General features: G+C 43.2%; 1 protein-coding gene across 3 annotated transcripts in view; it reads left to right on the top strand.

Moving 5' to 3' along the window:
* The window catches only part of FAM13A (family with sequence similarity 13 member A), a 135290-nt gene that overhangs the window by 106145 nt on the left and 4416 nt on the right, over nucleotides 1-24729 (top strand). For all 3 annotated transcript variants that reach the window (XM_050895361.1, XM_050895360.1, XM_050895362.1), the window contains 9 exons: nucleotides 2524-2674; nucleotides 10478-10691; nucleotides 11077-11215; nucleotides 12321-12402; nucleotides 12542-12762; nucleotides 14121-14204; nucleotides 18373-18468; nucleotides 20041-20124; nucleotides 24137-24333. In XM_050895361.1, the coding sequence (XP_050751318.1) occupies nucleotides 2524-2674; nucleotides 10478-10691; nucleotides 11077-11215; nucleotides 12321-12402; nucleotides 12542-12762; nucleotides 14121-14204; nucleotides 18373-18468; nucleotides 20041-20124; nucleotides 24137-24333 (1268 nt within the window). The remainder of the gene's footprint in view (nucleotides 1-2523; nucleotides 2675-10477; nucleotides 10692-11076; nucleotides 11216-12320; nucleotides 12403-12541; nucleotides 12763-14120; nucleotides 14205-18372; nucleotides 18469-20040; nucleotides 20125-24136; nucleotides 24334-24729) is intronic.

Here is a 24729-nt window from a genome sequence, read left to right as displayed (position 1 = left end):
GAAAGGAGAGTAACTGGCTGCAGGCACAGCACAGGCCTGTTCTTAAACAGCTTTTAAATATTTCCAGCAACTGAAGTGACTTTAGAAGGAAAAAGACATTGATATGATCTTTCTAATGTATCTGTAATGAAATGTTTACCCATCTGGGAAGTGTTCTTATACCTGCTACAGATATCTTTTAAGAGTCTTAAGTCAAGAGACTGTACACTCTTCATAGAAAGACATTTAACTCTGTAATTAGTATCAGTGGTGGCAACAAGATGGTATTTTCAGGTCACTCCCTTTGAAATTGTTAAAATCTAGGTAAGTTCCTCTCTTCACGCTTCTTGATGTTACTAAAAATAGCACCTATTTTGAAACATTGCTTTATTTCTTTCAGCCTTGAAATACTATGCTGGCAGTTTAAATGCAGTTTATCAACTAGTACAGTTTGTTCTTTAGTAAATGTAGAAGACTGCCTGTTTCTGGCCACTGACTAATCTTTCTGTTTGTAATGTACACTGACTATTTAGATCCTGGCAAGAAACTTGTTACTGGACCTTAAAGAAATATTTAAGTCTTCCCAACCTGGAAGCAGCTTAAAAGATATTGAATGGTGAATTAGCATTTTTCCATGTACAGCTCTCACAATAAACACATTTGTAATCAGATTTAGTGTCAAGCTGTACGAGTTATTAGTGCTTGGCAAACTGTCATCTAGTGTTTCCTTTTGTTACAATGTTTCAGAAAGGTGATTTATTGAAATGAAAAGGAAATACAAACCTTATACAAATACAATGCATAACACTCTTTACAAATACCAGGGTGTTCACCACCCAGGTTTTTAGAACCGTAGAACAGCCCAAGTTGGAAGGGACCTTGAAAGACCACCTGGTCCAACCTTTTGTGGGAAAGGGAGCCTAGATGAGATTATCTAGCACCCTGTCCAGTTGCAGGGATTGATGGGATTGAATCCAGATAAAAACATTTATTCATATGATTTGTCTACTGGGCAGGTTTTTTTCCCTCTCTACATGAAGCTTACTTGTTTTTCTCTGCTCAAAGGGGGAAAAAAAAACCCGAACATGTCATTAGCATTATGCAGATGAAAAAAATTAAATGTGCCTTACTGGCATGTACTAAGGATATTGATTTAGTACAGTTTGGCCGTGCTTCTGGATTCACAAGTGAAATACGTCCAAATGTACCAGTTATTTTCTTTAGGCCTGTTTTGTTCACACATCAGCATATGCAGATTGCTAACTAGATTATCAGAATACCTGCGGGGGGGTGGGGGTGGGGGGTGGGGTGGGGGGGTGTAATCTGCATGTTGACTACCTGCTAGACTCTATTTGAGAGAATTATGCCTAAGCTGTTCTTACCAAGATCAAATAGTTCATGTAATAATGTAATGCTGTCTATTTGGATAGCTCTGTGTTTGTTGGTGGGTTTATACATCTCACACTGTATGTTTATGTACCTGCTTTACACTTCCTTTTCCCTAGTGCCCGCTGTGAGGCATTACAGCTAATTTATTTTAGAGTGACAAAACTGTTCGTGTCATCAAGCACTATTACAGACACGCGCACTGTGTATCTGGATTGTGGGAATGGCAGTGATTTCTGCATAAATGCACACGACGTGTGGTATGTGCAGGGGTGAATAGTGGTGAGACAAACAGCAGTTGCTTCTAGGTAGTGCTAAATGATGAATCATTTACTTGACAGCATTCTGCTTTTTTTTTTTTTTCCCCCTAAGTCATTGGATCCTTGTGTGGATTTTTTGGCTTTTTCCCAGAGTCCACACTGCTTCCAGCTGAGATGCCAAACCCCACTGCTGTTTGGATTTGCGCAACACTGCTTTAATACCCAGAGCTCCTCCATAAATAGTTCTGCTCTCCCCACGCCCAGCTAGAAAACAACCGCAGGAAATCGGGGAATGTGCAGCCAGCACAGCTTAGCTGGCACTAATTGATCTGAGCCAGCACAGCCTGCATGAGAGCATTCATGTACGTAGCCTGCACTGCTTGCTGTCTGCGGCTGCTACCTCAGGAGCTCTGGTGCCTGCTTTTCAGAAGACACCATATTGCTACAGCCTTAAAACAGCAGCAGCGTTTTTGTTGTTGCTCCAAGGAGTTACACTCCTGTAGGAAGTGTACGCAGCCGCCCCCTCTCTCTCCCTTTCTCCCTGCCTTCCTCCCTCCCTTTTCATCCCAATCAATTATTGGAGGCTTTTTCAGCTGCATGCAGTTGTCAGGGCAGGCAGTCTCGGGAACTTGCAGTGGCTTTCTAAAGAAGGAAAAATTCAAGGAAAGCAGATGGACAGATGTTTTTACCGGTGTGAGTGAGCAATTAGTACGTAGGGGTCACCGAGCAGGGGATTTGGATTTGGAGCTGGAAACGTCAGGGTCTGTTTGTTTGGATCTTTATAGCTAAAGGCATGAGCTTACTGCTGCTGTGACTGCAGTGGGTTTTTTTCCTCCTCTGCCTCCTGAAACAATTTCTTTTCTTTCTCTCTCATTTCTGTGGGTGTACGGGAATATAGCTGACTTCAAGTATGAAGATTCAAGAGCATCCAAGTATTCCTGAAAACAAGTTGCAGAGAAATCAAGATGCTGATGATCAGGAAAACAGCTTTGTGTCAGAAGTGCCTCGGCTGGATTTGACGGCGTTGTGTGATGACAACAACTGGGAAGGTAGGATTGTGTGATGGCTGGTGGTATGAGTGAAACGAGAGAGGGGGAAACCTGAGTGGGCTGGGTATGTCTTTATGTGATTATGTTCCCTTGCCAAAAACAACAGGAAAGCAATTTCATCCTGAATATGGAACTGAAAGTTTGGAGAAACTAGAAGCGAAATACTGGATGGGTACTAATCCTAATTGTTACTTAGAGGAAGAAAATTAATTGTTTTATTCTTGAAGTTACTTTAATGTGCTGTTTAGCACTGTTAAGTCCCTGAGTGTTTCAGGATAACTTATTTTTTGGTGGCTGGTCACTCGAGGATTAAGCTAGACTGCCCTACACTTCCAAGAAACTAGCTATTTCACAGTCTAAAAGGAACTTCCTTCTTTCTCCCTTTTCTTCCACTTCAATCACTATTTGGAAATAATTACTTGGATCGGAAAAGCACAGCTGGAAAAAAGGCTGTCTATCTGCTACTCTGTCTTTTGATGGCTCTTACAAACAACTTTTTTTTTTTTTAATGTATGCTGTGAAAAAATTCTGATCACCAGCTTAAAAGACAGTGATAAATTGCATGTGGTTTAAATTATTTTAATACTGTTTCTTAGCTCTCACCTCCAGAGTGCATGCTTGGTTGGCTGTTTGCATTGACTCACTTAAGAGTGGGAAATCTAGGGGAACTGTGTGGGTGCCACGAACCTCAATTTCATTTGAAATTGAGATGAATTGAAGGTGTCCAGCACCTCTGGGATCAAACCCTTTTCCAGTTACTGAGTATGTCTCTGTGTACAAGCAAGAATTCTTCTGTTAGTTTGTGCTTTAGGAGTGAAAGAGGGTCTTTGACAGGGAGAAACAGGAAAATGCGAGTATGGTATTTTAATAAAGCAAGAGAGGGGAAAAGTGTAACTAATTTATTGCTCTAAAAAAACAATCTCTGAGGAACACTGAGAAGTTAAGTTCTTTGCTCCTGCCCCCACAGCGTACGTGACCTAGTATATTTTCCCTTTCCCTTTAGGAGAGGAGTAGTTATGACACTTCGGGCATGAGTAAAGAAAACCTGCAGCCGTGGCTGCCTTTGATTCAGCCAGGCAACTAGTCACCATGGACTGAAGAGAATTTCCCCACTTGCTTGCTAGGCGGGGATTCCCTGGGTGGTATCACCACACGTGCAGCATGGCTGATCAAAGTGCCATGGAAGGGCTCCCAGGAGGCCTTGGCCGCCTTATGTGTTTGCTGAGATGCTAATTAGCACTGCCCTGCAGGATCTCAAGCCAGGGTGAGCACGTCTGTGTTCTCAGAGGTAATGTGTGGCTTCAGCCATCATGTGAACCTTTGGAAATAATGACTCTTTTTTTTTCTTCCTGGGTTACTAATGGGAGTCATATGAATGCATGAAGGGGAGAACACAGCTCCTTTCTGTCTGCCAGAGGCTTTCCCATCGTATGAAATAAGTTGCACCTTTGGTACAACTCCCTCTTCGTAGGCATGCTCTTATGTTTGGATTCTAGCTTTCTTGCCCTGCAAATATGAAACAGAATTATGAGCATGTGCGACTGTGCTTGAAGAGTGCTTCTCTGATTCCTCCTTCCTCTGTTCTGTTCACATGTGTTTCACAAGAGGAGGAGGTGGGTAGTTGCAAAAGAATCAGCTGTCTGGGGTGAGAGAGATGTCATCTTCTAAAATACGTGCCTTCCAGAATCACCATTTTGTTGGCACAGATGAAAGAGCAGCAAAATGGTGCCTTCTGTGGCTCAGCAAGGAGAGACTGAGTCTTTCCTAGCTGTGGATGTGAAATCAAGCTCGCAGCAGCCAGAAGGGGGAAGATGTTAATGTCAACTCTTAGACTGCTTCTGCAGCTAATGGCAGAGTCTGTCGTTGAGACTGGCTTTGCACGGCAGGGTTGTACCACCCATCCACAGCTCCAGCAGCTGGGGCATCCTCCCTTCCCCTGCCAGCCAGCATGTGTCACTCAAACCTTCACACATCTCTTCAGGATCCATGCTGCAGCTCTGGTTGCATCCCTAGTGAAAAGGCAAAGGACTGTGCCTCCAAATGGGGTAATTTGAGTTACTTATTGCTTTGCTCTAGCAAATTTGGTAGGTTCATCTCTCAGGAAATCACTCATTCCTCCAGGACATAGTTGAGCTGACTTTTGGGGGCAGGTTCCTCTGTATCGTGCTGCAGGAGACAGAGCACATCTAGTGACCAGGGCAACTGCTGGGCCTTTCACAAGTGGCTTGTGAGAACAATTACAGGTTGAGGGGTTGCCTTCAGCTGTAGCTGTCGCTGCCTCCAGTCAAATGTTAGGAAAGAGCCTTGAAGAATGGGCACAAAATTACACAAGACAACCTTGTCTATTGACTAGCTTTTATTTGTCACTCAGGCAGGCTCTCCATCATGTTACGACCAGAGCTGCCTTAAAAACCTTTATTCAGGGGCACAGAACTGTGATAACTGCTGCCAGGTGAGCTGGCAGGACCCCCTGCCTTTTATGTTATGCTAGAAGTAATTTTTACCAGATTCTTTTTTTTTTTTTTTTTTTAAGGTGCACCGCATAGTCAAATCTGTACACAAGAGGAGAAATTTGCTGTATTGCTTTACTTCTCTAGGCTATGTTCCCTTTACCTAAAGCTGAGCAGAGAAATGTCCTGAGAGGACAGAGAAATTTGCTTCCCGCTTCCTCCAGTGCATAGGCTCACGCTCTGCCGTGTGCCCGCCTTCTGCATCTGCCTTGCCTGCTACGTATAGGGGCATATGTGTAGTAATCATCAGGCTATTGATGTAGTACGCAGGGCATGAGCAGTGCCCCAGCCAAATTCAAGTGCTGAACACTTAGCCTGGGTGCATTTCCCATGGTCCAAGAGAAGTATTTTACTAGTGTGCATTTGGCGGATGCAAATCAAATAGTTTTATTCTCAGGCTGGGTGTGAAGCGAGCTGTCTCTGTGAACTGGGATGTCTGACTGCTAGGCTTGCCTGCTAAGCCAGTCAGTTGTTGCCAGCTGAGACGGCTTGCAAGCAAGCGTTTTCAGAGCTACTTCCATAGCAAAGAGTTTTAATTGTTGTGGATTGCGTTTGAATCGAGTGCCGTGAGTGAGGAGGACAGAGTGTTCTCTCACAGTCCAGCGCTATTGTGCAGATTTCTTACCAAATGTTTCTAATTCAAGCCCAGAACTTGCTATCCTGCCCTTAAGGAAAATCTGGAAGTATGTTGCTCTCCATAACAGCGGCTGGCCCTGTCAGAAGCTTGGAGCTGAACAGGCAGTTCAGTAAATCAATACGATGCGTGTGATTGCTGCCTACGTCGCCTGATTACTGACGCTTTAAAAAAAGTTCTGTAGATGAGATTTCAAGCAGAGTTTGCAGTAACAAGCACTTCTGAAACAATCAGCGGACATTCTTCTGCAAAATTTCAAGCTTAAAAAAACCAAAAGAATAAAAGCAGAAGTTTAAAACACAATTTGAGTTCTCAGTGTTGAGAACTCAAGTATTGCAGCACTGAGACCCTGAGGGTGAAGCTGATCTACAAATAGTTTCAACACTGACTTAATTGATACTTTCCCATGAAAAGAGAGTAATGCAAAAAAATCCAAAGAGTATAGCAACAGCTGGATTTATATTTCTTTTTTTTCAACACTGTGGACTTAGATACATCAGTGTATTTGTGTGTAACACTCTTTAGCATAAGAAATCAAAAGGTGGGGAAACACATTGCATTTTTATTACTATGTGTAGAAAAGAATAATTGCATTGTTCCCTGATTTTATTTTATAGCATCGATATTTTAAAAAATTATTTTTTCATTGTTTATTATGACATTTTGTTATAAACAAAATACAAAGTTGGCTTGCTAGCTGAGAGATGTGTCATCTCACTAACTGAAAAGGCATGGTAGCGCTTTATTTGGGCCATTCTTTTTGATCTACGTAGGAAGAATAACTCCTGATGTATTCAGACAAGGATGTTTTCAAACAGTTATTTATAAGATGAGTAAAATACGTTGTTACTGAGCTAGTGAATGTTTTGGGGTTTTAAATGGCTTTATTCACTTCACTATGAGAGGTCTTTCTGGGGTCTTTCAAGTGAGATTTAATACTAGGACCTCAGGTGTTGTAATTAGTTTAGGCTTTTTTAATCCCTCTGGACCTACTTTGCTTTACGGCAGCTAAGATTTGGCCTCCTTTGTTTGTCCGCTGGGTGTGTGTAAAAGCAGTGTTAGAAGCATGTATCAGCTGTGTGGCAGCAGAGAGGGAAACAGGAGATGCCCGTGGCATTTTGCCGGCTGCACCTCAGGTGGGATGTGTGTGTGGGCATCCCTCTTGGCCCTGCAACCCCCAGTAACCTTGTGGCAAATATACAATGCAATGATAAAAAAAGTTTTTGTCAGCAAGACCACTTGGAGCTCACCAATAACACACCAATTTGATACAATTAATCTTTCTTCCTTCTCACGTGACACAGGTTTATTAATATCTCCAGCCCTCTATGCGGCAGGTTGGCAGAGAGGTGGTATTGCTATAGGCGTATGCGTGCCTACATAGTTCTGCAGAGCAACACCTGGCAGATGGCTGACAGCTTTGTTGAAAGATTAGCTGGTTGTGGGATTTTGAGAGGCGGTGCAGCGCTTCTGAAGGACTGCAGGCTCAATACCAGCGTATTTCACTTCTGCGCCAACTTAGAAAAGGCGTACCTAAAAGAAATGCATTGAGAGTGACCAAGAAATAGAAAATTTTTTCACCCTTTCTCTGCAGTGGTACAGCCATGGTGGTTAAATATTCCCAAATATTTTTTTTCATGAAAGGTTGTCATTATGGAAAATGGGGAAAAAAATAGTACATGGAAAGAATGTGGAGATGAGTAGAAAACTGAGAGTTTTCTCTGAGCAAGAGAGATCTGTTCAAGACAGAAGATGAATAAGGGTAACTGCTCTGTCAAGTCAATGGCAAAGAAAAGGTAAAACATTTACATTTTTTACTGAGATTTTATTCTTCAATTAGCAGAAAGGAGAAAGGGTGACAACATTAATCCTGATAGCAGATACTTCAAACCTGAACCATTAAGTCCAGGAATTTAGTAGCCTTTAGAAGAGGCTCAACACCTTGATAGCTATCTTGGATAAATGAATAACAAAAGATAATATGTATTCTGTTAAACAGGAATTGATTGATTGTGCACTGTCAGAAAAAGCGGCAGCTTACCCTTAGTGGGTTCCTGTATATTTGTGCAATCCAGCAATTCCAGTGCTTCCAGCTGAAGCGCCTGGCACCTGCCCAGTAAGAGAGAGTTGAACTACAGCTCTGGTCCACTTCGTGATCTGATGTAGATAAAATCCATAATTCTACATACCTAAATATGTTCCTTAATTACTTGCTGTGTTACTTTTGGGGGGGTTAGCCATTTTGTGTCCAGACAAGATTTTTTTCTTCTAAATACTTACAGTCAGCAATGGAAACAAGTTACCCATGGAGTCAGGCCTTCCAGGAGCGAGGGTTAAAAACAGCTGATTTTCTATAGCAGCCATTTCTTCTGTCAAGTCTCAAATTTGATTCTTCCTTTTAGGACTTTTTTCCTTCTCCTTTTTAACACCTTCTCCTTTGGAATGCGAGTTTCTATTTTTGGGCAGTATTTTGAAATCAACAAAATAGAAAGTACACATACCTCGGTCTCCGCTAACTTGCATAAAGTGCTTTGCTGTCTTCTGGGGTTTGATCAGAGGCTCTTTGAGCCATTGCAATTCCCTGAATGTCGCATGCTATCTGGTATATAAATCCACCTTGGGACAAAGTCACATGCATCATGCATGATTAATAATGGCTTTGTTAGCTGATGTGGTAGGAGCTTAATTTGGTTACTGCTAAATATGCTGCTGATTTCTTCTAAGTTTATTCCATCTATGTAAATCCCATGGAGGTGTGATTTAACAATTTCCAAGAGCAAATTCTATTTGGGGGTGAGAGTGTATTCCAAAAATTGGAAGTGAGAGATGTCTGGAAGAATCGCGTGCATCACTTAACCTCATTCCTGCTAGTTAAATGCATCAAATTTGTTTCTTTTGTGTTATTAGCCTTTATTTTGCTAAAAGAGATCTTGTGAAGACCTTCCTGAAATCATGAGAGATTCAGGGAAGTGTGCGACACCAAAGTGTCGTGGTTTGGCTGAAGGGTTTGCCCTTCATTTCACCTTCCTTCTTATCAGATTTCTTGAGCAAAATATTTCAGGTATTAGGAACTGCCAAGGTTGAACACAGCTTAGTAAAAACTCTTGTTCCAGAAATTAACTGAGACACGTGCAGGCTGCATAAGCTTTCCAGTCCATGGCAAAGCAGCCTACATACACTTGGGACTTGCACGCTTCATCGAAGTAGCCTCTGCGAGCCAGGCTTGTATGTGCTTCACTTATCACAACACCTGCGAGAGGCTCTTATGCAAAAGCCTCCAGCCATCCCTTTCAGCAACGCATCAGTTTGCATGCAGCATCAGCCTCTAAGCAGAGGCATGCCATTTATATTCATGTGCTAAGGAAGAAGGGAAGAGGAGAGCATCCTTTGACTCTGGGTACAAGCAAAATACCACCGAGCCTGTCACTACTGAATTGTGGATGATCTAGTGCTGTCCGAATTGTACGGGGGGGGGCGGAATATTAAACAGCATAGAGGTTCTGTAAGGGAATCCTCATGCAATCCATTCTGAGCTATGAAAATGTTAACCTTGTTCGGCAAAAGGAAATAGTGCTTTTATTCAAAAATTGATAGCTGCAAAAGCCCCTTCTATTCGTGGAAGAAGAGCAAACGCACCAGGCACAGGAAATAATGAGTCCATAGCTCTGCGACTGGTCTGGGAGCTTTCTGTGAGGTTTTTGTTTTGTTACTTGACTCTAGAACTATTTGTTAGATTTATAAGTTCAAAGCCTGGTTCTTAAACTGTCTAATCCTGTGGTGCTAAGTAGGAGCATGCAAATCAGCTTAGTAAACTATCTGAACACAAAACGTTAGACTCCTTATGGCATCTGGAGGGAGTGATCACAAGATTGAGGTGATTGTTTTCCGTGGGCTCCACTATGCTAATCAGCAATGCTAAGTTGGGTTTCCCTTTCTCTCCCACTCCACCATCTCCCTGTAGAACATTACGTTTACTTCCAGCTGCTTAGATCGTCCAGGGAACTGAAGATTTCCTCACTTTTCTACCATGCTGTTAAGCAGCAGGATTGCATGTGAAAGAGAAAAGGGGGAAACTCAGACGATATTACCATCATTATTAATTTTACAGACTAGGCACCCTGTGGAACAGGTAATAATGAGAGACAGCTTTTCCTTGCAGACTAGAAGAACCTATGCTTACTCCTAGTCTTTGAATTTCCAATAGTGGTCGGCAGGGTCATATTGGAGTGCTGGAGGCTACGGGAGGACAATTAATATGCTGTTCATTTACAGCACTTTTACATCCTGAAACTGAAAAAAAATCCTCCTGTATGTGCCAATAATTCTCTCTTGTCCAGCATAACTTCTTCCTCAAAGGTGCTGGCTGGTGATAACCTTGTTTGGTGTCAGTCTGTGGTAATTACTGGCCAACTTTTGGGTACAGTTTCCTGTTGCACCTGGGAGATTATTTATGTTTGTGTAGAGTACCCACTGTGGCCAGGCAATGCTTTGCATTGCTTTGCACACTGGGCAGGTGCGGGTAATGACCCAGGGAATGCCTGACAACAAGGAATTGCGGTCCAGGACAAACGGGTCAGGGTTCATTAGAAAAGTTGCCTGGAGTCTGTTGTACATGTAAAACAAAAACGATAAAACCAGCCTTTGTCTTACTGTTCCTAGAGCCCATCCCTGCTCTTTCCTCATGGCAGCGAGACGGCTTAGACTCAGATGAGGCTCGCCTTTCCCCGCAGGCCGGTCGCTTAATTCGCCAGCTTCTGGATGAGGACAGTGATCCTATGCTGTCCCCTCGCTTCTATGCCTATGGACAAAGCCAACAGTACCTGGATGATACAGAAGTGCCTCCTTCCCCTCCCAATTCTCATTCCTTCATGAGGTGGGTTGTGATTTGCCTGTGCTGACTCTCGCACCTAGCTGTAAAGGGTTTGCACAGTTGCATCAAGCAACATCTCTTTGGATCACATATGCCAGATAGCTATGCTGTGTTGGGTTTCTGTTCCTTCTGACAGGAAATTGATATTTTTAGAAAAGTTCTTCAAAACTAATCATTTCTGAGTTTGTGAAGTAATATCAAGGGAGTTGCTGTTGCTGAAGAGGCTGTTACAGCATGTTTTGCTATCTGTTATTACAGAGTAGCAACATAGCTTTCTCACTTCTGTGGGATTTGCCTTTATTTACACAAAGTTTAAGTGGCCTTCTCTGCATGAAGATGTACTGTGGCTGTTTGGATAAGCTCTTCCTGCAATCTCTGCTCTTGGTAGGAGGCGGAGTTCATCTTTGGGATCTTATGAAGATGACAGAGAGGACCTTACCCCTGCACAACTCACCCGGAGGATTCAGGGACTGAAGAAAAAGATCAGGAGATTTGAGGACAAATTTGAAGAGGAGAGGAAATACAGAGTGAGTCTCTAGGAGTTAAGCATTTGTACGGAGAGGTATACATTAGCAACAAAGGGAAGGGACATCAAGGAAGTCTGTCAAACATTCAGAGGGCTTGAAAGCTTTTATAAGGAGAAAAAAAAAAAGAAGAAAAGAAAAAAGCTGCTGCCCAAAAAAAGAAAATGTGCATACATACCAAGCAAATTAGCTTTGCAGGCATTATATACTATCAGTGCAGCACAAGAGATAGCCGAATAAACTAACAGGATTTTGATCACTTCTTAAGACAGTGTGCCAAAAGCACACACTCAGTGTGTAAGAATAGCTATGTTAAACTTCTGTTTGTTTATTTATTCAAGTTCAGCTTACGGAATCACAATTGCGCATCTTATTTGCATGATGATAATCCCAGGACACCAGTGCGTTGCAGAGGAGAGAGAGCAGCCGCCTTTACTCCTGAGCAAGGAACCACAGTCAAGTGGTGCTGAGCAGTAGCAGTGTACTGTACTCTAATTATTCCTGACATGCCCTTCTCATGCACAGAAAGCTTTTTAAAGAGCTAAAGCTTTGCATGTGTGCATCTTTGTTGGGTGATCTGAACCACAAAGGATTGTACTGAAAGGATCTTGCCTGCAGTAGAAAAGGCTGGAAGAAATGCTCAGAGCTTGCTGTAGCCTAGCATTTAGGTTATTTTGGTGTCTTTGGACGTAAGGCAGCCTTTGGTGTGGATACATGCATCTTAACACTTCTCAAACTGTTCATGCTAGGCTTCCTCTGCTTTGGAGGTGTCCTCTTGTTAGGAAACAATAGGCACAAGGATTCCAATGTGCATCTGGCCCTCTGAGCCACTCCTACAACTTAATGTTTGTGGTCAAATGTTTTGTTTTCTAAAAAGAAAATCAATCTCATGATGTCCCTAAGAGACAGTGTTGTGACAGGCAGGAGCAATTAAAGCAAGGTCTGAAATGAGCTGGTCAGAGGTATGCAGGTGCCAGTCAGAAGCCAGTGCCCATGCTCTATGCTGGGTCCAAATTCTGTTGTACCTCTTTTTGTGACACACGCTTGTTTCAGTGGGTCTCTCCTGTTGGTTTAACACAGATTCAGCATGACTGTTCTTTCCTCCCAGCCTTCCCACAGCGACAAAGCAGCCAACCCTGAAGTGCTCAAATGGACAAATGATTTGGCCAAATTCCGAAAGCAACTTAAAGGTGAGCAGCCACTACTGGTGCGCCTTCGGGGGGCAGCTGGACTCTGCCTCATTTAAATTTGATGTTAGGCAGCAATCCTGTCACTGTCACATTTTAAAAAAGAAAAATTATTCCTCTTCCCCCAAATGTCCCTGTTTAGAGTCAAAACTGAAGATATCGGAGGAAGACCTTGGCCCTGTTGTGCGTCAGCGGAGCAACACACTGCCCAAGAGCTTCGGCTCTCAGCTCGAAAAGGACGATGACAAGAAGCAAGACCTGTCAGATAAATCTGCCAAGCCTGCTGTGGAAGCGACCCTTGATTCTATCCAGAAGAAGCTTCAAGAAAAACGAACAGAGACAAACCGACCTGAAGATATTAAGGTACAATGTAGACAGATCAGATTTAGGCCTTTAAGTACAAGTAGGTAACTTGTGGCTGCACAGTCACTTGTAAAAGCCCTGTGGTCTTCTACGTTTTGTCACAAAGTCTACAACCTTTACTCCTGGCTCACTTACTTTAGTTTCTTTCCCTCTGCCTTTAGTATCTGATTTTTTTCCAGGGCTCAGTTTCTATTGAATGTCATTGTGTGTTCATTTTCTGATCCTTGTATATTCCAAGTAACGTTTCTGAATTATTGCAATATTTCCTGCCCTGTATTTGGCTATTTCTGTTGTTATGTCCAAAGGCTTTTGGCAAATTCTGAGTCTTCCAGGGATTCTGGAGATTGGGTCGTCTGTTTTCTACTAGTTCACTCCAAAGCTGAATGCTCTTCTCTCAGGGCATTTTATCACTGCTCTTCAGAGTTTCACATTGAGCTCTGTTAGCTGCTGTAATCTCTGAGGGTTATCAGCAGGGAGGTCTTTGTGTCTGATGTTGCTAGTTCTGAGGTCTGGGCAGCCTTGTAAGTGAAGTCCTAGAGTCTGCTGACATGTAAATTGTGCAGTGCTTTGTAAGAGAGGGGCAGACAGCATTATCTTTGTTTACTAGATCTGCAGAAGATGATGATACACACAGTGTGTGTTTGGCTGTTTTCTGATGGTAGCAAGAATCCACAGCCTGGCCGTTTAAAGAGGGCCTGTGATGGTATTTGGTGCTGTGATAGGGAGAGAAGGCCCATGTCAGGCAAGTTCAGTGGGGGAACTCTGGCAAACTTAGTTAGGGAAGTCTTCTCCAACTGTCTGCCCTTTTTTTGGCTTGGTCCCCTCAGCCTGTCTGCCAGAGCTTTTCACTCCATTGCAGAATTGGCAGAAGGAGACAGTCTGACTGCACTTCAGTTCTTGGTAAAGTGTGTTTGTGGCAGTCAAAGCAAAGATGGCAAGCTTTGCAAGAGGTACTGGAGCTTGTCTCAGATTTGGAGAAGAAGAAAGAACATGTGTTCTGTTGTAGAATTTACACTTCGGATCTTAACTGAAAAAGAGCCACCATCATTAAAAGTTGCATACCGTTGTTTTTTCAAAGCACACTGGTAATTGGTAAATCCCCCTTATGTACATAAAATACCTTCATATGCAAAGTTTATATGGTTTTAATCTGCCTGCATTGTGCATAGGGTGCCACGCACGTGAACAGTCTCTTTGGCAATATAGCTGGGAAAAGAGCATTGGAAGGCAGAGATGAGTCTTCAAAACATTAATGACAAAATGACATGACCTTGGTTAGGCCACAAATCAGTATTGTTTGAGTCCAGGAATCTGACTTTTTTTTTCTTCCTCCTCTCTCTCTGTGCCACTTTTCATAGGACATGACAAGAGATCAGATAGCAGCTGAAAAAGTGGCTCTTCAAAAAGCTTTGCTGTATTACGAAAGCATTCATGGCAGACCGGTAGGTACAGCAGCATTTTTTCTAAGTACATCTTTATATGTCTTTATCTGTGGTAAATGATCCCACTAATGCTCCTTTGATGTCACAGTCACTAGAACTTCTTGCTGTTCAAACCACACGTGCATCCTCTAATCCACCTCCCTGATCCTTCACTACCGCTGCTACTGAGGAGTCTGTTTTCAGCAAGGTGATGTCTGCATGTCGCACTGGGCTTGGCAGATACCTGTTGGACCGAGCCTACAGGCTGAATGAGGCTGAATGTGCATTAGTTTGGCATCATGCTCACCAGGATCCACAGACATCCAGTTTGTGGCCCAGCAGACTCACCAGTTTTGCTGGGGATACAGTCTGCCCAGGAATAGTTGCGTGTGGTCCCCCACCCAACCAGGAATTTTGCAATTTGCTAGTATTAATGGCTAACTGGGAAGACAGGTGTGCATACATTGCTCCTTCTTAGAGGAGCTACAGTGTGTTTCTCCCAGCGCCTGCTGTTTGCAGGGAGGCACCTGCACCGTGCTATTTGCACAATGCTCTTGTGCAAAAGGATTCACGAAACAGATCCTGAGCATTGCAGCATAAGTTGAGATGAGATTTCCTTCTTCCCCTGAGAAACGGATGGTGTTTTCCATGCGCCAGTGGAAGTGAAGGGCATGAAGTTTCTTGCACATGTGATCTTAACAAAGGAAAATTATTTGTGAAGACAGAGAATTAAGTATTGTGTCCTGTTGATCCCTGCCGTGGCAGAAACACAGTGGCTTCCAGGCCACCAAGTTGGCTTTGTATGAATCCCTCCTCCTCTTTCACTGATGACATTATAATCTCTGCTACCAGCTGTATAGGTAAAGTAACTTAATTTCAGAGTGGTGCTAATCCTTTGAGCAGTGGCTTGGGAGCAGCAAATTACTGCTTATAAAGAGTACTTGATTAGTGCAGCTGACAAATCTGTCATTCTGCTGCTGCATGGGATTCCCGATCTCTTCCTTCCTTTTGCTCCTGAATTATTTCCTCCTTTGTCCATCGTTTTAAAAAAGTCTCACTAATTTATTTAAATGCCTTCATGAACTGCTAATATGGTACAGTCACATATACCAGCAACTGAAAACAGCGTAGTTGTATGAGAGGACATGCAGTTTTATTCTTGTGTAAAATAGCAAAAGGCCAGCACAAGGGAATCCACGTAACCTTCCCTGTCTTCTCCATGAGACCGAGTCTGGTTTTGCTGCTTTTACAATTATATAAATCAACAGGTGGCATCTCATTGAAGTGAACTCACTTAAATCTGTTTAAAATGAGAACAAGCCTAGAGCCTAGCTTGTCAGCATACCTTTTTTTTTTCTTCCCTTTCTGATGCTTTATTTATACAACTGCTTTTTAATTTGTTTGTTTTTAAGTAAGCAGTCTATACCTAGCAACACTGAACTGCATGGCAAGGAAGAGTGCAGCTGATCAGCTTTTGCTGTTCCAGCTCCTGGCACTGCAGCAGTGGAAAAGTACTGAGAGCTTGAGGAGAATGGAGATAGTTCAGCCAAGTATTTTTTTTTCTTAAAGATATTTAACTAAACAAGAAAAACAATGGAGCTCAGATTTATTGTGCAACTGGGTCTTTCTGCACCAGTGATAGATGAACCTGCAAAGGTGGAACTGAACTGTTTTAGTTAAGCCAAAAAGTCCATCTCTGCAGAAATTCTCAAGCTGCTTTAACAATGCAAGCAATGGTCTGTTCCTTGGCTGCTGCTCTTTTGCCATGTGGAGTGTGCCCCAGAGTTGTGTCAAAGGCTCCATTATTCCAACAGTCTTTTTGCATTTTGATGTTCTCCCAAAACATACTCGGGTTTTGCTGGTATTAGTTATGTTTACCTAGTGAGACAGTTTGCCCATGTGCTAAATGTTTCTTTCAGAATCTGCTTTCTCTTAAGCGTGCTGGTGTAAGTCTGCAGGGCTGACTCAGGCCCCATACACTTAACTTCCAATGTCTAAATTAATTCTCTGTGTTCTTCCTCCATGCTGATATTCAGACACTGAAGCATGTTGTTTATTTTTTCCAATCTTCAACATAACTAAGGATTTTTTTCCCATTCCAAGGCTTATATTTATTTTTCTGTACAGAACAGTGCTATTTATCGACTTGGAAATGTCGTTAATTGAAGGTTTGGTTCTCAGCCTCAGCATAAGCCTCAGCATAGTCTTTTTTTTTTTAAAGTAACAGAGACTGTCTGAGCCAACAGTAGTGCTGTGCCTCCTGTTCTACTAACTGCTAACCTAGTAAAGCTAGGAATAATATAATATATATATAGGCTACCCAGTTTCTCCAGTTTTATGCTTGACTGGTTGCAGAGAAACGTCCAAAGTTGGAGGCAACTTGCTAGCCAGTGCAATTGAATGCAGACACATCAACACAAAACATGATACAGAGAGGGCTGAGTGAATTATTTGACGCTGCTCACATCCCTCTAATGCATGCGAGCTGCTTACTCAACGAACAGCCAGCTTGAGGCTGTCGGGTATTGGAGGCCGACTGTGCTTCGGAGGTGTGGGACATGCAGGCCTTAGAGCTCAGACTGCCCATCCGTATGCCCCTTACCAGACTTGGGGATGTTTGCATTGAACCCAGAAAGGAATAAAAAAGTCTTCCTCCCTATTCATCTGCCCCCAACATAGGGAACAGGCTTGGTTATCAGGAGGAAGATGCTACCTCCACATTCTTAGAGTTCATCCCTGCTAGTCCCATTCCTGGCAATACTTACAGCTCTTCTGCCCCTTGCAAACCAACACCGTCTCCTGCTCTGGAGGGAGGATGTGGAAGCTTTAGAAAGCTTACTCCAGTGAAAGTCAACTGCACACAAAATAAAAGACAGTTCACTTTAAAATTTCCTCCCTGTTTCAAGCTGTATTCCCTTTCCTCCTATTTCTATTGTAGAAAGGGAGACTGTACAAAGCTCCCTAGGGGTTACACTGTTGATGTTGATTTTTATATGGCAGCTCTTCAGATGCTCTGGTGATTAGCAGCAGTAAAAAGCCTTGAGGAAGATAGGCATGACATCAGAATCAGTTAAAGCTTCCCCTCATAAGAGCTTTATAATCTAAAGTTAGAGAAAAGATCTAATGGAAGGACAGTCATAGGATGTGGGTCAGACAGTGCTGAATACAAAGAAAGATGATGATCAGGTTGGTTCTGCTGAGTATTTTGTTTGTTTGTTTTCTAACTCTGCTGTAACAAAACATTGAAGAAATAAAACCCAGTTTCCTCACAACTAGTACTTAGTTGGACAGACCTTTGCTTTCCCACAGTAGCTACTGTCTGTTAGGTCTTCCCTTCTCCTGCACTGTCAGTACTACTGAGACTTTTGGCTTAGCTTGGATCTGAAAGAAAAACAGAAATGAACACTCGGAGTTTGTAACACTCAAACTGAGGAGGGAGCGCAACATGCAGCTAGGAGGAGTGGAGTTAGGGACAGAGCAATGTAACGAAGGCTTGGGGTGGGCATCACAGCATTATTCTGTCTTCTCTGTGCCACACAGCCTTGGCACCTTCATCCCTTCTCAGCTCTGTGGTAACTTCTCCCCAGCAAGCTTGCTGGGAGGAGGGGCGGAGGGCAATGTTAGGGGGTTAAAAAGATGAACTGCTGGCTTGGACAGGAAATTAGGAGGAATAGCAAAGCTGGAAGGTCAGCTTTTGTGAAATGTGTAGTTTAATCTACCCTGGGAAAGTCTCCTTACGTTGCAGTATCCAGTCATTGCAGCTCCTTTCTCTTTTCGTGGGTCATAAACACTGCCTCTGAGATCCCAGCCACAACAATAAGGGTGGGAAGCCTCGTGTTGTGCCTTATAATGGTAGACGTGATTACAAGCACAGACTGCTGCCTCTATGGGTCATTTTGTGCTGTGGACATATGATACCTAAGTTGGTCATTTAAACCACCTGTCTCATACAGCCACATTACAAGACACCCCACAGCTTGGGTGCTGCTTCATCTGGCACCTGGGACAGGAGATGCAGTGACGTACACAAGCACTTGCATTACGGGTTTCAGGTCTAATGCTGCTAACCTGTCATGCTCATGGAATTCCCTTCAAGCCCCCTCTGACTAACAGCAATCACAAGCACATACATTATAGAGTTGAGTATCTGCTGCAGGCTTCATGGATGTCACTGCTTTTTCCTTTTCAGGTTACCAAAAATGAACGACAGGTGATGAAGCCATTGTATGACAGGTATCGCTTGGTCAAGCAGATCCTCTCCAGAGCCAACACCATCCCTATCATTGTGAGTAGAGCATTCTTTTGGGAGCTATTTCTTTGGTTTTGAGCTGAGGAAACAGGAATCACCACACTTTTGCATACAACACAGTCACTAAGGCCAAGTCCCAACCTCCCTTATCACTCAAAGACCAAGCAAATGAGTGAATCAATGACACACTGTATACTGAAGTTGGGCAAAGCTGGTCAAGGGACTCTAGTGCCCACACATGAGCCATGGGGCACATCTCACCTTGTGTTGTTTCTCCTCTTTCCATTGGGCTGCTGCTGTTATTTCATCATCTTGTGTTTGGCTACAGCCTCACTTCCCTTTCCTTACCAATCCACTCTGAGCTGTAGGTCTTCCATGTTGCTTGGTTACAGAGGATTGTATGTCAGGAACGGAGACTTGTGTGGGTCCCACAGGAGGTACCAGTCTCCTTGGCAGAGAGAAATGGCCAACAGTCTCCTAACACTTCATTTGTGTTAAAGAGATCCTGCAGGTGGTGGATATTGCCTCATTCGAGGTGGTGCTTTGGCAAGGAGGCACTGCCACCAGCAAGGAATCCAGTGCACGCCTCTAGGGAGCAAACGCACTATCTCTAATTTTAGACAACTTTGTATAGGCCACTTTTTAAAAATTATTTGATCTAAAAAATACACACAGAATACTTTTAGCCTGTCTATGGCAAGAGAATTGTTTTATCATGGTTCCTGTTTACTCTGTCTGTCATGTATGATCCTTTACTTTCTTTTGCTGTTCCCAAGCAGCGCTCATGTCCTGGCCGCTTTTTGTAGACCGCCAGTGAAGTGATTGGACTGGCACAGCATTACTCAGTGCAGTCACACTGAGAAGTGGGGTTTTTTTTCTGCAAATAGTGGGAGGTGGTCCTGCATTTAAAACAAAACAAAAAGCTGTTCCTCCTTGAATGTGCAAAGTACTCCCCAAAATGTGTGCTGTGAAGACAGTGCTGGCAATCTAGAAGCAAGAAACCACGTACCTGTGCTTGGGCAGTTTAATGCAAAGCTCTCAAAAGAGAGCTCAGGTCCTGTTTAGACACAAAACTGAAATTGCACAGTGGCTAGCAGAGGAGAGACAAGACTGGCTTTCCCCAGCCCCTTGAGTAAGAACAGTGAGAGGCTCATGCAGAGGCAGGATACATTTGAAAATCCATCTCTACATCATTAGGCACTAAAGTGGGAAATCAGGCTCCTGGAAAGCAAGCCTGGAGAGTCTAGCTGGGCTTATACTGTAGCTGTGGAGAGCCAACCAAATGGAGTGTGTGTGTATGGGCCTGGGGCTGGGGATTATTTTCTTGCAGCCTTTACTTTGTAGTTCCTGCCCAGCTAGTATTCCAGCATCCAAGCTTTTTTCTTAAAAGTGTTTGGCAGTGATGTCCCTTGCTAAGCAACATCCTGAGAGAAAACAGCCCAAGGTTCAGGGGCTTTGCCAGGCATGTCTGTCTTCTTTAAGAAATAGATTTCTCCTGACGGTCCAGCAATGAGCTGAGAGTGAATGTGTGGGTGAGAATGAGCTGAGAGCAGGTGGTGGAGGAGAAAGGGGTTCATAATGTAACATACTTGTTAACACCTGTCACAGGGTTCCCCCTCCAGCAAGCGGAGAAGCCCTTTGCTGCAGCCAATTATCGAGGGCGAAACAGCTTCCTTCTTCAAGGAGATAAAGGTGAAGACCTCCAGCTGCTAACTAATTGCTCAGTTTGCATCAGTTTTCCCCTTATACCAATGAAAGAGAATGATTGATTGATATTTTTTTTTCCATCAGTGTTGATTTTTTTGCAGTGTCCTCCTGAAAAATCAGTAGCTGCTTTAAGCCTCGCCAGTTCTGATCAAATTCTTCCCTTGTTGTAGATAAGACTACAGTATTTCCTTGGCTTTGCATTCTTTCCCATCCGTCTCCTTCCCCCTCCACCTGCACATGATATATTTTATTTTGCTTTAAAAAAAAAAAAATCACAATTACCTTTGTACCTTGCTTTTTTCTTGCTTTCCTCATTTCTTTTTAATGACACTAACTTGTTCTGCGGTAGTTTCTCTCACTCCAAAGCTCTGTGGCTTGCACACAGCACCGTGACAGGAATGAGCTCTCACAAAACTAACACTCACATGTGGAGCCACCCGGGGCGCTTACGGGATCCTTACCTACTCCCATTCACATGCTTATTTTATCCAGGGCTCTTTGTGACCACTTTGTGAAGGGTATTTCTGACCAAGTCACATGAGGATGGAAGTAAGAACAACTCGGTTCTGCTAGTTAACACTTGGTCAGATTTGGATTGGCAGGATTGTTGTGGTTCTTTCTCATGCTGCTGTGGGGTAGTAATTCTTGGTGGTGAAGACTGCTATGATGTTGGGCCTTCTTCCCCTGAGAAGTGAGGTCCAACAGTTGACCAGGACATATAGGATGGAGCTGGGCCCTGGTTTGCTTTTGTTACCCTTGCAATGTAACAGCAGGAAAAAGTGCTTCAGCACTCTTGGGTTCATTTATCCATTAGCTAGCCAGAGTTTGGTTAATGATGAAAATACTGCAGACCTAGACATCCAAGGTGATTTGATTATTAGGCAATTATAGTAGATTGTATATTAATGGACTGTTCAAGGCACATATTCATTAAAACCAGATTGCAGACTGAAGATGTTAAGCTGCTGTTTGGAGGCTGGTTAATCATCACTGAGCTCTCACTATTTTCTAGCTAACTGCTGGATCAAATCTGCAACAGTGGTCTGGTGGGGAGTATTTTTGCTTCGTTTTGTTTTTTTCATTTAGTGTGTCCTCTATTTTTCACCTATGCTCGAACCCAGGGTCAAAACTTACAGCTATCAATTATGGTGATCTCTGAGCAGCATGGCTAGTGCTGCGCCGGGGCAGCATCCCACCAGCTCAGCAGTGTCCTGCAGGGAATAAAAACCTTGAGAGAGGTTTCCGACTGAAGATCAGGGTGACAGCCTTAAGCCTGTTAACACTTACATGCCTATTAACACTTAAATGGGGCCCTGTGAAGCTGCACGTGGCAGCTTTGCACTGAACTACACTCAGAACTCAAGAGAGGAAATTGCCAAAAGGCCCCAAAACTTACCCCTGTATAGGTCCACTATGGGCAGAGCACTGCCTATCTTGATGGGCCCCTGACACTGTCGAGTTTTTTGATTTTGGTGTGGCTTTTTTAAGCATTTGGGAGAGTTGGATAAAAGCTTGAAAGGTGATTTGAGGTGAAGCCTTACCAAACATTTGGGTACAATATCTTGAATGTTGTCTCTGTTGAAAAAATCATTGGGAAGCTTGCTTGCTGGGAGTGCTAATCATGGGATACTCTGGAGATTTTATATTTGTAACTCTGGAAAAATTAAATGCCTCATGATTGCCTAAAGATCCAAGGAGGTGCAAGCCAAATAGATCTAGTCAATAAAGATCATTCTGGTTCAAGGTGTAAATGCCAGTGCAGGTCTAAAATCAGATTCCCGTGTGAGACTTGTTTAAGCGAAGGCCTTAGATGGCAGTTTCCATTCGAGTTCTCGCTAAGAATCCTTTTAATTCGCTCCTTCATTTTAAACAGCAAAGTGCTTCAAGAAGTCTTGTGACAGGCAGATGTAGTGTTTTGGCACTGACATCTAAACCAGTGAAATTTCTACGCTTTCTCTTCCTCCCATGGGCTTCCATTGGCAGGAGGCTCGCTCCTGAGCTCTGGGCCAGAGTAATCCTTGCTGGCTTGGGCAGCACGCTGATGCCCTGGAGTGAGGCAAGTGAGACGGGCTCACGGGCGTCTGTGGGCAAGATACCTTGCATCTATCCTCAGGAGCAGTTTGTCACACTGCTTGTGAAAATTGTCCCTTTCCTTTCTCTCCAGAAGGGGAATCCAGAAGCAACTCGCTCTCCCAGGAAAGGCCACGGGAGCTCCTCCTTTGGTGCCAGAGAGATTCCCCTAAAATAAAGCATACCATTTTTACTGCTTAGATTGACTTAGCAAATCCTCCTACATGCCACAGCAGGATCGGTGTTCTCCTGCTTCAGTCCTAGTTGCCCTTACCTGGCAGGGCAGGACAGGACAGCATGCGTGGGGACTGGTAAATGGCAGTGAGCAATGGTCTCCCCTCCCCAGCCCAGCCTGAAGTTTTTTGCAGGGTTTAAGGACAGTATGTGACTGCTGGTTTACGCTTTCTGTTTAAACTATATAATTTACGTCTGGAGAAATGGTCTTACCTGATCATATGCTAAATATTGCTTTAACTTTCACAAGTTCCCTGCAGATTCTCCTGAGATGTATTCAAACTTCTCTGTATCTTTTATTATTGTTATTACTCAAAACTTCTCCCCAGCTAATCTTTTTTTCATCCTCAAGCCTCCATCTTGGTTGTAATTCTCAGCCTATGGCTTTGCATTCATTTTCATGGCCTAGAGCTTTAACATAAAAAGAAAACTCTGGGCAAACTCTGATTTCATGTAAATGTGTACGTTTATAAGTCATTGACTTTGAGGGTTTGATGGGACTATGCCAGGTCCTAGTGTTACTTTCTCCCTTTTTGCTTGAAAGATGGGAGCAATCTCTTAGGAATAATTGAACTATTCACAAGGAATCGCATGAAAAAAAGTAAAGAAAATGGCTTCTTTTGATCCCAGTGAAACAATATGTTTTTGCATACACTTGAAGACTTCAGTGGTATTAGCCCTCAAAAGCTTTTAAAGATATGCATGTGCTTAGATCCTTCCTGGCTAGAGTTACGTGGTTGTAAAATAAATACATATACACATACATATTTAAGAGACTTACTGTCCATGCTGGCATTTATTACCTTCCTCTAATGCTCATGCCTCATTCCTTATATTAAGGTTGAAAACTGCCTTCTAGAAATGTCTCTGTAAGTAAGAGAAAACCGGGCCCTGTTCCCTGATAATCCAAAGGATTTCTGGACAGCGTCTCAGGACAAGACCTACATTTGAGAACACTATGAATTAGCAAGTACCAAGTGCAGCAGAGACTTTCAAATCTTGTGCCTATAAATTTTGCAAAAAAAAATTGAACACAACCAGTTCATTAGTGTACTTTGAGGAAATTGCACTGGGCAGAGTGTTTCCACTGTGTATTCCAGCTAAACCGTACAGAGCTGATGTCGGGAACACGTTAGCAACAGCAGTCCTTTTACAGTCAATCATCTCCCACATTTGGGCCATTGAAAGACTGATCTGAGCTCATTGATATCACTGTACGAGCATTTGAGGTCTTGAATTCAGCCATTAGAGAGAGCTGTTGAGCTGCATCTACTGAGAGAATATTTTGCATTTTAACCTGGCAATCTGTATGCTGCCATGTGTATTTGGTAGAGGATGGCTGGTATGCTTTAGACGGTATGCCTAATGACTGTAAGTGTTTTTATTTACATCAGAATACATAAACAAAGCAACAGGTTGCTAAGAACCCCAGGTACTTTTTCACTCAGTTTTGTTGCCCTGGGTCTCCTTAACCAATCCGAGTTGGTGGTCACAGTTTCTCTGACATGCTTTGGGTATAGGGTGTCTTACTGGTGGTCTTCTGGTGTCTTGTGTTGCTTAGCAATTAAAGTGCCTGTTCTGCCTATGCACTTCTCATATCTGTTCCCCCGTGCATGTGGTGAAAGGAGGTACCTGTTTCTGAGAAGGGAAGCAGTAACCTATTCTGTTACGGGGGTGCTCTGTCGCTCTGTAGGAGGAAGAGGAGGGGTCTGAGGAGGACAGCAATGTGAAGCCAGATTTCACAATTACCATGAAAACAGACTTCAATGTGCGTAGCTTCTTGGATCAACTAGAAGATGATGCTGACGGCTTTGTTTCCCCGGTGGATGATAAGATGCCATCTAGGAGCAATCAGGATATGGGGCTTTCAAATCTCCATGAAGCATCCATGTATGTTGAATTCACAGGCAACTTCAAAAAGTTATTTGTTGCTAAGATAGCATTTTATTTGTCAGAAAAGTGTCTAGACTTTTTTTTTCTATTTATGATACGAGTCAGAAGGTTTTGCACTTTATTTTTAAATGCAACAGACCCTCATATGAAAGGGTTTGGGAAGAAACTACCTTGTCCCGATACTGATATTTGATTTCTGCATCTTTGGATTCTAGCACTAAACAGTAGCTCCACTTCACCAGTGGCAAGCCTTTATCATGAAAACAACCCTGTACTCTACAAGGTTTTTTAGGTTTCGGAGAGGTCAAGTTGAACTAGCTTTGCTAGCTTCAAGCACCTAGGTCTGATGCAAACACATGTAGGTCGTAGCCTTAAGTCGTGACCATCCTATAA

Source organism: Gymnogyps californianus, chromosome 4 (assembly GCF_018139145.2).
Source record: "Gymnogyps californianus isolate 813 chromosome 4, ASM1813914v2, whole genome shotgun sequence".
NCBI lineage: Eukaryota > Metazoa > Chordata > Aves > Accipitriformes > Cathartidae > Gymnogyps > Gymnogyps californianus.
The sequence above is the reverse complement of the archived record's forward strand: the minus strand, read 5'-3'. Positions and strand labels throughout refer to the sequence as shown.